This window comes from Gymnoscopelus braueri (genome assembly GCF_963280865.1).
Source record: "Gymnoscopelus braueri genome assembly, chromosome: 19".
NCBI lineage: Eukaryota > Metazoa > Chordata > Actinopteri > Myctophiformes > Myctophidae > Gymnoscopelus > Gymnoscopelus braueri.
In genome coordinates, this window is record NC_137621.1 from 2309866 (window position 1) to 2325409 (window position 15544).

The 15544-nt window shown below is 45.0% G+C and overlaps 1 protein-coding gene and 2 long non-coding RNA genes across 4 annotated transcripts in view; 1 reads left to right on the forward strand and 2 right to left on the reverse strand.

Annotated features, from left to right (window-relative positions):
- Positions 1-387: 387 nt before the first annotated feature.
- Positions 388-6741, forward strand: LOC308073944. Its single transcript, XR_013932061.1, has 3 exons — positions 388-2623; positions 2715-5188; positions 5297-6741. It is a non-coding gene; the product is annotated as an uncharacterized lncRNA (long non-coding RNA).
- On the reverse strand, positions 683-10991 carry LOC308073945. Its single transcript, XR_013932062.1, has 2 exons — positions 8577-10991; positions 683-8502 (listed from the first exon to the last, which is right to left on the reverse strand). It is a non-coding gene; the product is annotated as an uncharacterized lncRNA (long non-coding RNA).
- A 3943-nt stretch (positions 10992-14934) lies between these two features.
- fbxo33 (F-box protein 33) overlaps positions 14935-15544 on the reverse strand; it is a 23614-nt gene continuing 23004 nt past the window's right edge. For both annotated transcript variants that reach the window (XM_080414620.1, XM_080414619.1), the window contains one exon: positions 14935-15478. In XM_080414620.1, the coding sequence (XP_080270746.1) occupies positions 15213-15478 (266 nt within the window). In that variant the 3' untranslated portion in view covers positions 14935-15212. The remainder of the gene's footprint in view (positions 15479-15544) is intronic.

The window sequence follows — 15544 nt, forward strand, 5'->3', positions numbered from 1 at the left end:
GAGCAGCATGGGGTCAGCATGGGGTCAGCATGGGGTCAGCATGGGGTCGGAGCAGCATGGGGTCTTCTGTCAAAGTGTTAGTAACTGTAACTTTAAAACCCATTAAGACCCGGAACGCATCTGTGTCACTTTAGATTTCTTTGGGCTATTCAAAAATAGCAGATCTACAAGCTCATAGCGCGGCACCGAGTGCCGCGCTATGAGCTTGTAGATCTGCTATTTTTGAAAAATCTTGAAAAAAATATTTTTCCGATGTTTTTCAAAAAACTGTTAGGATTTAGAAAACATTTTTCAGAATGGCCTCAGGTCTCAATGGGTTAATGGGTTAACCCTTCAAGAACCAAACACTCAAAGTCAAACTGGTGAAGACATGAATCCATTCAGTCCAGGAACGCATCTACAAATGTCTTCTAAATCCTAGCAGTTTTCTGGAACACTTCTGTTGCTGTGCTATCAGTGCTTCTCAAACACTTCACTTCACTTTCATGTCAAGGACCACCCAAAATCATATGTATTTGGTCGCGGACCCCCATCTCAAAGTATTTTGTTCCAGGGACCCCCAGAAGCAAAGATTTGAGATACAAACGTTCGCTTTAAAAAAAATATATATATTGCAGAAGATTTCATGTTTTTTTTTCAAAAATAGCAGATCTACGACGGCACTCTGTGCCGCACTATGAGCTTGTAGATCTGCTATTTTTGAATAGCCAAAGTATAGATGAATGGCTATAGCTCAAATCTAAAATGACACAGATGCGTTCCCGGATTCAATGGGTTAATCCATGTACTCAAAACAAAACAAAAGTTCCATTCTGGTGGAAAACTCTTTGATTTTTGGAACTCTTTAATCTGTTCATCCAAATACTTCACATAATACAGTTATAGATGAAAACAATCTTCATTTCAACTTGGATCGCGACACATTTCAATTCAGACAATAATCAGGTCATCATGTATTTGCAAAAAGAAAAAAAGAAAAAACTATTCTTGAGGTCATTTAAAAACTGGATGTTTCTCTAAAACTGCACTTGGAGCTTTTCGACAGATCATATTTTTAGCGACTTTTGTGTCGACGTTGTACACAGACGGCGATGTATTTCTAACGCCATTCAGACTGGATAAGACTCTTTTTCTTTGTTAAATGAGGTTTAAAACGTTGCTCCAAAGTGTTACATCATGAAATCCAGTCCGGCTGTATGTTTGGCTGTGGTTCTGCCTACAGGATAAAACTCATTGCTATAGCATGTGCTCACTTACAACACTAAACCACTGGTTCTCAAAACATGTATTTATTTTACTTTATTTTATTTCAAGGATCCCCATAACTCTTGAGAGTACAAAATGGAACCAAATGGACCTTTTGTACACTCTCAGAGTTACAGATCTATAAAAAGGCTGTTCACACGGCACACTATAACTATATCGTTCACCATTGATTTTTTTGTATTATTATTTTTATAGTTGTGGTGTGAACTTGACGTAGAACGACCTTTAAAAACTATATTTTTATAGTTATAGTGCTCAGTGTGTGAATGGCCCTTTAAAAAGGGTGCCCTTGGAATCCCCCTCAGGGGACCCTACTTTGAGAACCACTGTCACTACTACACAGTCACACAGGAACATAGCTCAGAATATTACAGTTAAGATGGTAAAACCATTTCTTTTTGCCACACAAAAAAGGAGGAAAAAAAAGGAAAAAAAAGGTTTCTGTTTTTACAAACCGTTTCATTTCTTTTAATATACTTCGTGTTCATAAATTGAACCTGGACAGATGTTGCATATTAGGAGTATGCCACCATAATGCATTGTTGATACAAATATGCACCGTGTTGAGCCATCATAATATATATTTATCTATTTATCTATATATAGTTCATAATTCTCCCTCTAGGATTTTTCTATAAGATGCAGCCGGGCGCTCTCAGCACTGCTTGTGCCCCCTTGTGGCCACTTAGTAAGACTGCTGTTATTGCAAACTGTCCTGATTTTAAACAAATGTACAACATTCGTACCACGATAAAACTGGGGCCGTGTCTAGCCAGTCTCACAGATAAAACTGGGGCCGTGTCTAGCCAGTCTCACAGATAAAACTGGGGCCGTGTCTAGCCAGTCTCACAGATAAAACTGGGGCCGTGTCTAGCCAGTCTCACAGAGACCAAGAGTGAGCCCGCCGTATACTAGCCACTGCGTGCTGTCCGCTGGGCTGGCTGACCAGAAGCAATAAAGATCTTAAAACTCAAAATATAAGAACAATCTCAGAAAAAAGAAAACAAAAACATAAATCGTCAGAAATAGAATCATCGTATATAAGGCCAAAGTGTCGTCAATTTGCGAGTTCTTATCGTTAGATGGCGGGTCCGTTCCTAAACCCAGTCGACTGCCAGAGACTAAAAAGGAACAGAGAAGAGAGGAGAGGAAGAGAGAGTGGGTCGTATGCATTCCTCTTGCATAGTGTTGTGTTGAATGGAACTGACTGGATATCAATGAGGACGTTTTGCTCCATGAGAAACTCTGCTGTTGTCCAGCCAGAGAAGAGATGATGCCAGAGCCACAGTATAGAGATGTGAACAGAACCAGCAGTTAGAGCTCCTATCAGTTAGCAGTTAGCTCCTATCAGTTAGCAGTTAGCTCCTATCAGTTAGCTCCTATCAGTTAGCAGTTAGCTCCTATCAGTTAGCAGTTAGCAGTTAGCAGTTAGCTGCTATCACCACCAGCAGCGTTCTGGCCCTTCCAAATCCAGTAGCCCAGTGATTATCAAACTTTCTTTCATGTCAAGGTCCTCCATAACCCTTACGGGTCCATTTGGTTCCATTTGTACACTCTCAGAGTTACAGACCTTTACAGATTTCTAGGACCATTAGGGGTTCACACTTTGAGATCCACAGACTCGGGCGAGTGGAGCCAACAACAAGGCTGCTACTGGAAAAGTGTGACTGGCTGTTAAATACACAACTCACGTCTTGTTCCTATTTTTTTATAATATTACACAATCCTACGTGGCCAGCATCTGGCTAGCTAGTCCATGCGTAGCTAATAGCTATAGTCACAAAACCACCCGGGTCACGTTATGCTGTTACAAACATGAGCTTTGATGGCCCTGTGTGTGTGAGGCAGAACTAGAATGGCTATTCTAGAACGGTAGAGCTGTACAGTAGGTTATTCTAGAATGGTAGAGCTGTACAGTAAGTTATTCTAGAACGGTAGAGCTGTACAGTAGGTTATTCTAGAACGGTAGAGCTGTACAGTAGGTTATTCTAGAACGGTAGAGCTGTACAGTAAGTTATTCTAGAATGGTAGCCGTCTTACTAGGCTTTCAAAACTTTGTCAGAACCAAAAGGAGAAAGGAAAACGGGAAATCTTCTTCTCCTGTTGATAGTACTGTAGAATCCCTCTCTCACAAATGTCTACCTTTATTTAACCACTGTAAACCCCGGCATCCGCATTCTAGGGATTAACTTTCGCCCAGGCTATTTTCAGTGAAGGTATTCAGACGTAGTGTGAAAATAGAAAAGTCACTAGTATGAGCCCTGAGGGACTCCGCACAACTATGTACGACGGTTTAAGTACACCTGACCTCCCTCAACACAACGTCGGTGAGGCTGACCCAACACCTGACCTCCCTCAACACAACGTTAGTGAGGCTGACCCAACACCTGACCTCCCTCAACACGTCGTCGGTTAGGCTGACCCAACACCTGACCTCCCTCAACACAACGTCGGTTAGGCTGACCCAGAACAAGACAGAGTTTGGCTGTTGTAGAGGTCTTGGGACACACCATGTTGTCACCTCATCTACTTCTATTTACACCAAACAAGTGCCTACAGTTTATGTAACAGCGCTCTCCATATAAACATTACAAACAACGACGACAAAAGCATACAGTTGGCATTGAATCACAAGTCACAACACTTACTGTAGTAAATGGCCACATTACTGAGATTGTGGATTAAAGAAAAACCTGCAGTGACTATGGATTGGCTCTGAGTTGATGGTGAACCTGGTAACAGTGTCTATGGATTGGCTTAACACAGACTGCCGTCTATGTCTATATATGTTAGCGGTTTAACAGACTGCTGTCTATGTGCCTATAGTAACAGTTTAACAGACTGCTGTCTATGTGTCTATAGTAACAGTTTAACAGACTGCTGTCTATGTGCCTATAGTAACAGTTTAACAGACTGCTGTCTATGTGTCCATAGTAACAGTTTAACAGAATGCTGTCTATGTGTCTATAGTAACAGTTTAACAGACTGCTGTCTATGTGTCCATAGTAACAGTTTAACAGACTGCTGTCTATGTGTCTATAGTAACAGTTTAACAGACTGCTGTCTATGTGTCTAAAGTAACAGTTTAACAGACTGCTGTCTATGTGTCTATAGTAACAGTTTAACAGACTGCTGTCTATGTGTCTATAGTAACAGTTTAACAGACTGCTGTCTATGTGTCTATAGTAACAGTTTAACAGACTGCTGTCTATGTGTCTATAGTAACAGTTTAACAGACTGCTGTCTATGTGTCTATAGTAACAGTTTAACAGACTGCTGTCTATGGTAGCGGTATATATTGGCGATGAGGAGGTACTTTAGTTCTGTGGTGTCAAACCCAGCTGTAATTTTTCTCCTGACAAAACCAGACACAACCAAACCCACTCCATATTATCTGTACAGAGCTGTACCAAGCTGTACCAAGCACGGCCAACTCTCTTTAGGTGGAAAAAACATAGAACATGAGTATATTGTACAAATACAATAGAGGCCAGCTCTCTCTGGACTCCATTACCCATCAGGCCACAGTGGTACTTTGAAAGAGAAGTGTACGGATTGTGAATGCATACAAATTGACCCTAATTAAAACAAAGGTAATGACTAAAGAAAAAACCTCTCCAACAATAGTGATGGAACCAGCTAGCAGCCGGTCTCTCTAGGTTAACTGCAGCGAACCCCAGCTTCCTGTACAGAGCCTCACCACTTCCTGCGTACATTTTTAAAAAGCAAAAGCCTGGGTTCTCATTGGCTACCAAGTCTCTGATCACGACGTACACACAGATGTTAGCAGCTTATGACACAGTGATTCACTTCTGTGTCTCTGTTTACCGTCTTATTCTGTTGTAAATCAGTCAGTATGTAAACCTTAAAGGTTGCACAGCTGTTGCTCAGCCCAGGGTTTGGTCGTTTCAACCTGGACCTGGTGAAAAGGGTTTTTAAAATGTCCAAGCAGATGGAAATCCCAACAGAGTTAAACTGGATACACGGGGAGGGGAAGCACACTGCCACCTAGTGGCCGGGAGGTGCTGAGACTTAAAATGAAACAGGAGGGAGTATCGGCCTCCAGATGAGATACATTATTAGATAGCCTTAGACAGGGTTCCTCATGGTACATTAGATAGCCTTATACAGGGTTCCTCATGGTACATTAGATAGCCTTAGACAGGGTTCCTCATGGTACATTAGATAGCCTTAGACCGGGTTCCACATGGTAGCTAATGATCTCCATTCTGGTCAGTCCAGCTGGTCAACTAGTACTGCCTGTTGTCTCCCTGATCCATACAACAACAACAACAACAACACATCAACTCAAAAATAAACACGCAAAAAAATAGATTCTAATATATAGTTGTGCAGACATTTTGGCCATCAAGTTTGCCGCTTGTGTGGAATGTTACGTTTCTAGCCGTCTCTCTCGGCAGCGCCACGACATCATAGCCCCGACGCCGGGTTCTACAGAAGTCAAAATAAAATGCGGCCGGACCCGTGTTTCACCCGCAAGGCCACGGAGTTGAGACCCCGATGGTTCTCTAGACAAGACCGCACGATATTCCACTCAGACGGGGGGGGGGGGGCTGCTGGTTTGACTGAGACTCTGGATAGAACCGTCTGGCTTGTATGCTGCCCTTCAGAGGGTTTCGGGTGGAGAAACACCGAGCTACGTTGTCTCGGCTACTGCATGTTCCCCTCGGCTTAACGTTTAAGTGTCTGGGAAAGATTTTGACACGGTGCGTCCTGAGATACAACACTAAGTCCTTCACCTTTCTCTCTCTCCTTAACCTTTACATTCACGCTCTCTCCTCACAGTGAAGACAGGCCAGGGACAGAAGACAGAGCGAGAGAGAGAAGGATAAAGACTGCTGGCGGTGCTTAGAACTCCCCCCCCCCAGGTTGGGGTAGGGGTCCCAGGGATATGGGGGGGGGTCCTTCAAATTTAACAGGTTGACCTGTGGTTCTGAAGGTGGGGTCCAGGGACCCCCAGGGTTCATTGAGGGGGTCTAGACTTCTGCTCCACAGGCTAGGCCCCGTCCACACGGTAGAACTGGACTGGACCGGGTTTCCTTCACGACCCTCTTCTCTTAAAGACACTCAGAGCTCAGAGGAACTTCCACCATGAGGTTCTGTGAGGCAGCTACCAAACGGTTAACCGGAGATATCATTATCATTATTATTACTACAGCACTGAGCTCAACTGGCCATTACTGATGTCCCTTTGGTCTTCATGGACGGTTCACATCTAAACCTCGCGGTGGATCAAAGTACTTTGTAAAAAAATAAAATCAGAGAATAGAACCCTTCAGTACGTCATATAAAGGTACGTTGACATTTCTAAAAGCCAGCTGGTGTAGAATCATCATATGTTACTGAACGACAGGCGGCCGGGGGCAGATAGAACGTGGTGCCAACATGGCCGACAGGTGGCAGATAACGTGGTGCCAACATGGCCGACAGGTGGCAGAACCCCCCCCCCCCCTGTCTACATTCAGCTACACTTTGGTCCGTTTTGTCTCCATGCAGGAATACAGTTGATAAATAAAGGGTTTTATGTGACAGTGACCCCCACCACCCCCTTGTTCTCTGGTCCAGCACAGTTCTGATCTGGAACACACCAGCAGTACGACAGAATAGAGGGGGAAAGGAAAAGAAAAAAAGATTAGAAGAATGCTCTGTTTGAATGGGTTGGTCCTGACCTGCCCCTCTTGACCCGTGTGTGTGTGTGTGTGTGTGTGTGTGTGTGTGTGTGTGTGTGTGTGTGTGTGTGTGTGTGTGTGTGTGTGTGTGTGCGTGTGTGTGTGCGTTTTAGATGGGCTCTACAGAGAGACACGCGTCCGTCACGGTTCGTTTGTTTCCTGTTCTTTGGCAGCTTGGACACGGCGAGGGAGCAGAGCCTCCAGTGACTGCTAGTAAAACTAATAATAATAATAATAATAATAATACAGAACACCATTCCATTGTGATGGTCACATTGCAAGCGGAGTGTGACGCTAGCGGCCTGAGTTTAAACTGTCAGCTGTCCCTTCTCTTCTTAACTCCTCTGATAAACTGATAGAACCCTGAGAATGAGCCACTTCCCCTTCCTCCCTGTGGCCGTGTGGAAGTAATAATAACATGACACGAGCGCCAAGTCAACGCACGCGCTTCCACTCAGAACCTCTCTGATGATCACACACACACACACACACACACACACACACACACACACACACACACCCTCCTCACACACACAGGAAAACAGGCACGCGCCAAGAAAAGAAAACCCTAAATACTGTCGCTAATTGCAAACAGATGGTGGAACAGCAGCCAGTCACGCTGCTTCTCTAAACAGCAAACTAACGACAACAACAACAACTACAAGCACAAAGCTAAACGCTTGGACAGATGAGGTTTCAATCATTCGTCCTGCACTACTTCACTCTAAGCTCCAAACGTCTCTCCTCTCCTGTCTGTTCTAGAATCCTTTTTTTTAAAATGTTTTTGCTATTTCAAAAAAATAAATATACAGGCAGGAATCTATATTTCCACACCTCTCAATCACTGGCTCCCGTGTGTGTCCAGTTGGCCAGGGTCTGAAATCCATACGGGTTACACAGACACGTAGGGTACCGGCTCGGGCACCCCTCGGTACTCGGGGTAACAACCTCACACCCTTAAATTAGGGGCTGTGTCAACAGAGAAGGCCTTTTGAGCGTAGCAGCGCTTTGGATATCGTTCAAGTGCTCGCACACAGCTTTGGATATCATGTCCACAGCGCACTGTTCCAACCGATCAACCATTGAGGTGCTCACTGCTAGGTCACATGGTGTTGGTACTCCAACCAATCCACAACAACACAGTCTCAGGGATGCTTTAGCCGTCTCGCATTACTTGCTGCCACTTTTGGTAGTCTCCGGCCACCATTACCGATGAGCGGTCGTTGCATTCATATGCTTGCTAGACGTCACGCGTACAAAGAGCCTGCCACGGCTGGGGACTGAATCGAACACATCCCACTGTCCTTATATGCTCACGTTAAACGCTCGCCGCTTGAGAAAATCAAGCTTCCGACAAGACGTCATGTCATCTGCGTAAACATCAGCATAAACAGCTTAGCTGAAACGACGGTAAACAAGGGCTTCTCCAAGTTTGTGGTAACGATTCAATGTGGTCAGGTTGTTAAAATACCCGCCTTGTCAAGACACAGCCAGGAGGACCATAAGAGCAGCGCTCCTTTTCCAGAAGTTGAACCGTTGTTTCCAGCTTGAAGCGCCAAAGACGCAACGAAGTCAGGAGAGATGATGCTGTAATGCTCGGCGTTTGGAAGATGAGGGTACCAGCGTGTCTTTAGCATTAAGAGATGCATGGCAGCCCGGCGCTGCCAGCTCAAAAGGCGTTCTCAGTGGACATGGGGACCTTGACTAGTCTATGGGGGGGGGTCACGCCACCGCTCGCTGCACACACCAACACCTGCCTCCCTGTTAATCAACAGAAGCCTTCTGCACAGCCCGCTGAGGTCGTTGTACCCCCGCGAGGGAGGGGGTGGAGCTTAGAGAAGGAGGGGGAGGGAGGGAGGGCACTGTGTTTATTTAAATGACAGATCTGTTTGAAACTGTGCTTTAGCTTAGCATGACTGGCTAGTTTCACATTACATTCTACAGTGGAGCGAACCTCCCTCAACTTTCAGCAACACGTTTTTATTATAAAAAACACAATACAGACTTGATGCCAGTGACACGATGGTCTCTTTAAAAAGAGAGAGATGAGACAAGGGAACAGTGTGTGTGTGTGTGTGTGTGTGTGTGTGTGCACGCACACGTCCGTTATATTGGTGGCGCTTTCCCCTCTTGACATTGAGAGTGTGCACAGCTCCACACGCAGCTATTAGAAAAGCCTTCAGAAAGAGATTCTTGGTACCAAAGTGCATTAATCCTGAGATATTGAACCAAGGTCTGGTGATTATCAGGTCTAGACTAAACTAAAGCCCAGACAGCCGAGTTCCCCTCAACACACCGTGGGGAGTTTTCAGTGTTTAGGGGGACGGAACACTTGGTCCAGAATTCTTATCAAAACCACCTGAGCCCAGTGGTTAGACGTTCAGCACAGAACCCCATGGTCCTTTGTGAACACCGTGAGTCACCCTGGGCGTACAGAGTTCTTGGTAAAGGACCTGCTGGCATGCTTGCTGCCCTGACATCCAAAAAGCCAAAAGGTGGTACGCCTGTACATAAAAAAAAAACAAAAAAAAGGTTGTACGTCTGTACAACCTTAACAACAAACTGGAAGGAATCTACCCGTCTATAATCCAAGACCAATTCATCACAAGATGAGATATTTTGTTTCTTAACCACTTTAAAACGGAAATGAATTGTGAACTGTACTCAGAACCGCTTCTTTCCACTGGACAACAACTTTCTTTGCCAAAAACAGCCGATCTATGCTGTTATATCGGCAAATTTTTTTTTGGCCAATGTTCCCCCCCAGAATACGGATGCTGGGGTTGAAGTGGTTAAAGAGCCCGCTAGGTCAAATGGTGTTGTTACTCCAAACCCAATCCACAACAACACACAGTCTCAGGGAGGCTTTAGCCGTCTTGCATTACTTGCTGCCACTTTTTGTACTCCGGCCACCATTACCGCTGAGCGGTCGTTGCATTCATATTCTTGCTATATACGTCACGCGTACAAAGAGCCCGACGCGGCTGGGGACTGAATCACACGCATCATCCCACCGTCCTCATGTTCACGCTAAACGCTCGCTGCTTGAGAAAAGCAAGCTTCCGACATCCGCACGGCTAAGACGGGCGGTAACACCCGCTGTGCCGGGGGGGGGGGGGGGCGAAAATCTATCTGTCCCAGAAAAATAAGTATATTTAACCTATAAATATATATAGTAGGTCCTAGTAATGTGCCTGGCGGGTGGTCCTTTTCAACAGCATGGACTTTAGCGCTCCTCGCTCCACAGCAAACCGCCCGCCTCAGATATTCAACATGGACGACGAGCAGCGTGTTTTTTTTTCTCCTTTGTTGCCGTCCTTCAGACTCATTGTCAACCTTAATCTTTGAAAACAAATGTACGACTAGGTTTGCTGCCCCCTGGTGGTGGTGGGGAGGGGGGGGGGATTCAGATGGCAAATATATGACATTATCATCAATAACCAGTGAAACCACAAAGCAAAAAAGGGCTGATTCCAAGGCAACAGTGACTCAAAGAGTTAAAACAAAAAACAAAGGAAACGCCACCATTACAACCCTCCCACGCCCTACAACAAATATCTGATTGTTTCACACACATCTTCTTCCTCCTCCTCCTCCTCATCTTCATCACCACCTTTGCCGTAGCTGTTTACATCCTACCTGAGACTGACTGAGAGGAACCTCTGAGCCACAGAAAACAGCCACTGGTTCACGGAGCTTTATGGCCATTTTTCAACTACGATGGTCAACCCCAGAACCTTTCATAACCTGAAATAGACGATCTACAAGCCCACAAGTGTGTCACATTGGCACGTTGTGGGGCTTGTAGATCTTCTAACTCTGCTACTTTTTTTTTTTTTTTTTTTCAAATAGAACTGGAGTTCTATGTACGTTCCCAGAACTTAGGGTTTAATATCACACCCTGAGCAACAACAAGGGCCCAACATGTGACACAGAGCCTTAGTGAATGGAGACAAATCCAGAACCCGTGAATTAAGTTAACCCATTAAGACCTGAGGCCGCTTAAAAAAAAATCTAAATCCTACCAGTTTTTCTGAAAAAAATATAAAAATAAATATTTTTTTTGATTTTTCAAAAATAGCAGATCTACAAGCTCGTAGCGCGGCACTCGGTGCCGCGCTATGAGCTTGTAGATCTGCTATTTTTGAATAGCCTAAAGAAATCTAAAAATGACACAGATGCGTTCCCGGTCATAATGGGTTAAACACTGCCCGGTTCCCCTTAGCTCTTGTAGTGGGAAGAAAAAAGCCATTATACAGCCAAGCAACCATGTTAATTAACTGCCACCTTCTCTAAAAGACTTAACAAACTCGTCGGCGGTTGTGGACCAACGTCCGTCGCCAACGTTAACCGTGAGACGGCTCGACGACATTGTGCAGAATCGCCAGGTACTTAGCAGCAGGCGTTGTGGAAGTAAGGAACGCCGACAGACATGGATGTTTGTTGGCCGTCGCCAAAAAAGAAAACTCCTAAACCAGTGGCACTAGCTGCTCGATGTAAATACAACAATAACAGTAACCCTCAATGAGAGATATAGTCTTAGTCATTCCGCACGCAAAGATTTCTTTCTTTAAAAATAAAAAAGACAAACAGATCCCATTTGTTTTTGCTCTCGGACGAACCCAGAGCTCTGTGTGGGTTTGACCTAACGCACAACTCTTCATAATGTTATAATAACCTACACACATCTGTTCTCATCATTCAGCTGATGTCACCGTTCCTATAACCTGCAACCATTTTTTGTATAGAATCTAATTGACATCCTCGCTCAAGAATCATAGGTTCAGTTCTGTGTGCGTTGGGGCGGGTTCAAAATGGCAGGAGTGACATGCTTTAAATAATCTGTGTGATGTCTCACAGTAAATAACAACAACACTGGGATCGTTGTAACCTTGTCAGAACGTCATGCCTCGTACAGGAGACTCTAAAGCAACAATATGTGTTCCTAAACTACGGTACATCTTCAAAAAACATACAAGCTTATCTAGAGAACAGAGCAAAACAGAGTGGGGTGTGTGTGTGTGTGTGTGTGTGTGTGTGTGTGTGTGTGTGTGTGTGTGTGTGTGTGTGTGTGTGTGTGCGTGTGTGTGTGGAGGTGCTAATTATTCTCCTTGGCACTTGTCCCTGTTCCCAAAATGAATGTTAGTTTAACCACGTTCAACCTGACATCCCTGTTTTTGGGGTGAATGTCATTAACATAGATCAACATTTTCAAAAAATAGCCGATCTACAAGCTCGACGCATAGTGAGCTGGTAGATCGGCTACTTCCCGCTATCCGTTGCACGACAAACGTACAGAGCGGTTAGCGAGTGTTGAGGCGAGCAGGGAGGGAGTTAGCGCTGCATGTTGCGGTTCCTTCGTGAACTCATTCAATCTGGGAACGCATCTACAAAGGTCTTCTAAATCCTAACGGGTTTCTGAAAAACCTATGTTTCTATATCAGCGGTGCTCAAACTTTTTAATGTCAAGGACCCCCACAATTAAATGTATTTGGCCGCGGACCCCCACCTCAAAGTATTTAGTTCCAGGGACCCAAATGAAGCAAAGATTTGAGTTACAAATGTTTGCTTTAAAAAAAAAAAGATATATATTCAAAGACAAATGTTCAAGATTTTTCTAACAAAATAGCAGATCTACAAGCTCATAGCGCGGCACTCAGTGCTTGCGCTATGAGCTTGTAGATCTGCTATTTTTGAAAAGCCCAAAGTATAAAATAATGGTTATAGCTAACCAGGGGCCAACGTAGCACTGAAAACCCTAGAAACTGGTTGGATGGCCTGGATGAGAGCAGCATCGGCCATGTTTGGCGGCCGATTGAAAATCGTTTCAACCGTTTCAAAAAGCATTCTAATTCCCACCCTGCTCTCTTCACTCAGTGGTTCTCAGACATTTTCATGTCAAGGGACCCCCAAATTGATATGCATTTGGCCACGGACCCCCCATTTGAATAAGAGTTTGTGCCAGGGACCCCCATATCAGAGAAGATTTGTCCACATTTTTTCAAAAAAAAAAAAAAAAACGCCAAAAGATTAATTGGTGGCTTAAGAGTTTAAAAATGTTCCCTCATTTAGCTGGGGACCCCCTCTGGAACCACCTCACAAGGACCCCCCTGGGAGGTCCCCCGGACCACACTTTGAGAACCACTAGTCCTAGCCAGTGGACAAGTGCACGAGGAGCAACAGTAGAATACCCAAGATGACCGACCCATCGCTAGATCCACTGACACACTGCAGTATGAGCAGACAGACAGACAGACAGACAGACAGACAGACAGACAGACAGACAGACAGACAGACAGACAGACAGACAGACAGAACAGATTTAAAATAAAATAGATCAGTGGTTCCCAACCTCTGGGCCTCTGGGCCTCTGGGCCTCTAGGCCGGGTGCACTTCTTTCAGAGAGCGTTTATTTTAACCCATTAAGACCTGGAACGCATCTGTGTCACTTTAGATTTCTTTTGCTATTCAAAAATAGCAGATCTACAAGCTCATAGCGCGGCACTCGGTGCCGCGCTATGAGCTTGTAGATCTGCTATTTTTGAAAGATCTTGGAAACCAAAAGAGTTTTTTTTTTTTTTTTTCAAAAAACTGTCAGGATTTAGAAAACATTTTTAAGAATGGTCTCAGGGTCTTAATGGGTTAATGATCAGATCAATCGATCGATCACGTTCCGACTTGGATCAATGGAACTCTAGTGGATCAATGGTAATACCTGTAACGTTCCTGCTTCTTATTGGTATCACAAGGTTTTAAAGATAAAATACCAAGTCATTTTTTAGAACTTTTCTTCATAGTTTTATAATATCATTAAAATGTGGTCATTATGTGGGGGAACAGCCTCTCGCCCTCATAGGTTGGGACTCTCTGAAATAGAGGAAACTGATAGTTACACTAAACTAAAGCTAGTAGCTTGTGTCAGAACCCCCCCCCCCCCCCCTCTCCAATCCCCCCCCCCCCCTTGAGCAATTCACTCAACCCGCCTGCCTGTCCCATTCCAGCCGTGAGCAGAATGATAATAATAATATTATTATGGTTGAATTTAAATATTACACAGAGTGTTACACAGGCAGGGGAAACACCGTACAGAAAAACTAAACACAATAAAGACATACTTCTATTCACAGAGAGCGGGGAGGGGGAGAAAAAAAAAAAAAAAAATGTGTGTGTGTGTGTGTGTGTGTGTGTAGGAAAGAAAAAATAAATTCAAAGTTTCCATCATACAGATAATGGGGATAAAGGGGATGTTATTAAAGGTGAGGGAGTAGACATCAATGAGGCTCTGACCGCAGGACCAAACAAGACCCGACCGGACCCTCCGCTTGAACCCTAGCATCCCTATTCTTGGGGGGGGGGGGGGGGGGGCATAGTTGATCTACAGTATCTATAGTAGATCGGCTATTTTCAGAGAGAACATTTAGTGTAAATTCACAGAAAAAAACATAGATGCCGTGTGGTAGGATCTGGACTAGAGGGTTTCTAGAGGGTTACAGTGGTCGTTCACAGAGTTCACTGGATGATGAAACACCTGAACCCTCTTCACCTGATAAACCTTCTACAGTGTTTATGACGCGCACAACAACCAGCTTCAAATCATTCAATCATAATAATAATAATAATGATCTAGAGCAGAGGTCTTCAACAGGGGGTCCTCAGAGCTACTATAGGGGGTCCCGCCTTAGTGTGAGAGGATTTTTTTTTTTTTTTTACATCAACCACTTGAACCCTAGCATCCCTATTCTGAGGGGAACATTAGCCGAAAATAGCAGATCTACAAGCTCACAACGCCTCGCGCTGCGAGGCGTCGTGAGCTTGTAGATCTGCTATTTTTGGCAAAGAGGTAGAGGGAAAAAAAAGTTTCGTCTGAAACACAATTTTATAAAATATAGAGTAGGGGGTCCCTGCTTCATCTCTCTCTCTCTCTCAGCCAGGGGGTCCTTGGGCTGAAAACGTTGAAGACCCCTGATCTAGAGTTAAGATATGGCTACCTGGGAAAATGCAGGAAAAACAGTTAAACTGATGGGATTTGCATATGTTTATATAAAAAAAAGAAACTGTAATAATAAAACCCTGGAGAGGGGTGGTGTGGGGCGGGCGGCGGCGGGGGGGGGGGGTATCACATTTCAGCAGTTACTGATCCGGTGTAGGAGGAGCATCTCATTTCAGGGTCAGGTGGTGTCTTGTTTGGCCTGCTTAGGACCCACTGTATAGGCTGTGTCGTCGTCGTTGTTGTTGTGGCGCCCCCTGGCTGTGGCCCTACACACCCATGCTGAAGGCGGTGAGCTCGCGGTGGAAGTGCTGGGTGGGCTCGGCCAGCACCAGGCTGGAGTCCAGACAGGGGTGCCAGACGCGGCCCAGGCCCAGAGACACCTCCTTCACCAGGTTGTGCACGGGGTCCCCCTCCACGTACACGGACTGGTCCGGGTCGAAGTCGATGCTCTCCTCCGACACGGCCAGCACGCGCAGGCTGGAGCCGCGCAGCCGCGAGACGGCCACCAGGTTATGAGAAAACACTATGTAGCCTGGAGAGAGAGAGAGAGACAATTAACTATCATTATGTAGCCTGGAGAGAGAGAGAGAGACAATTA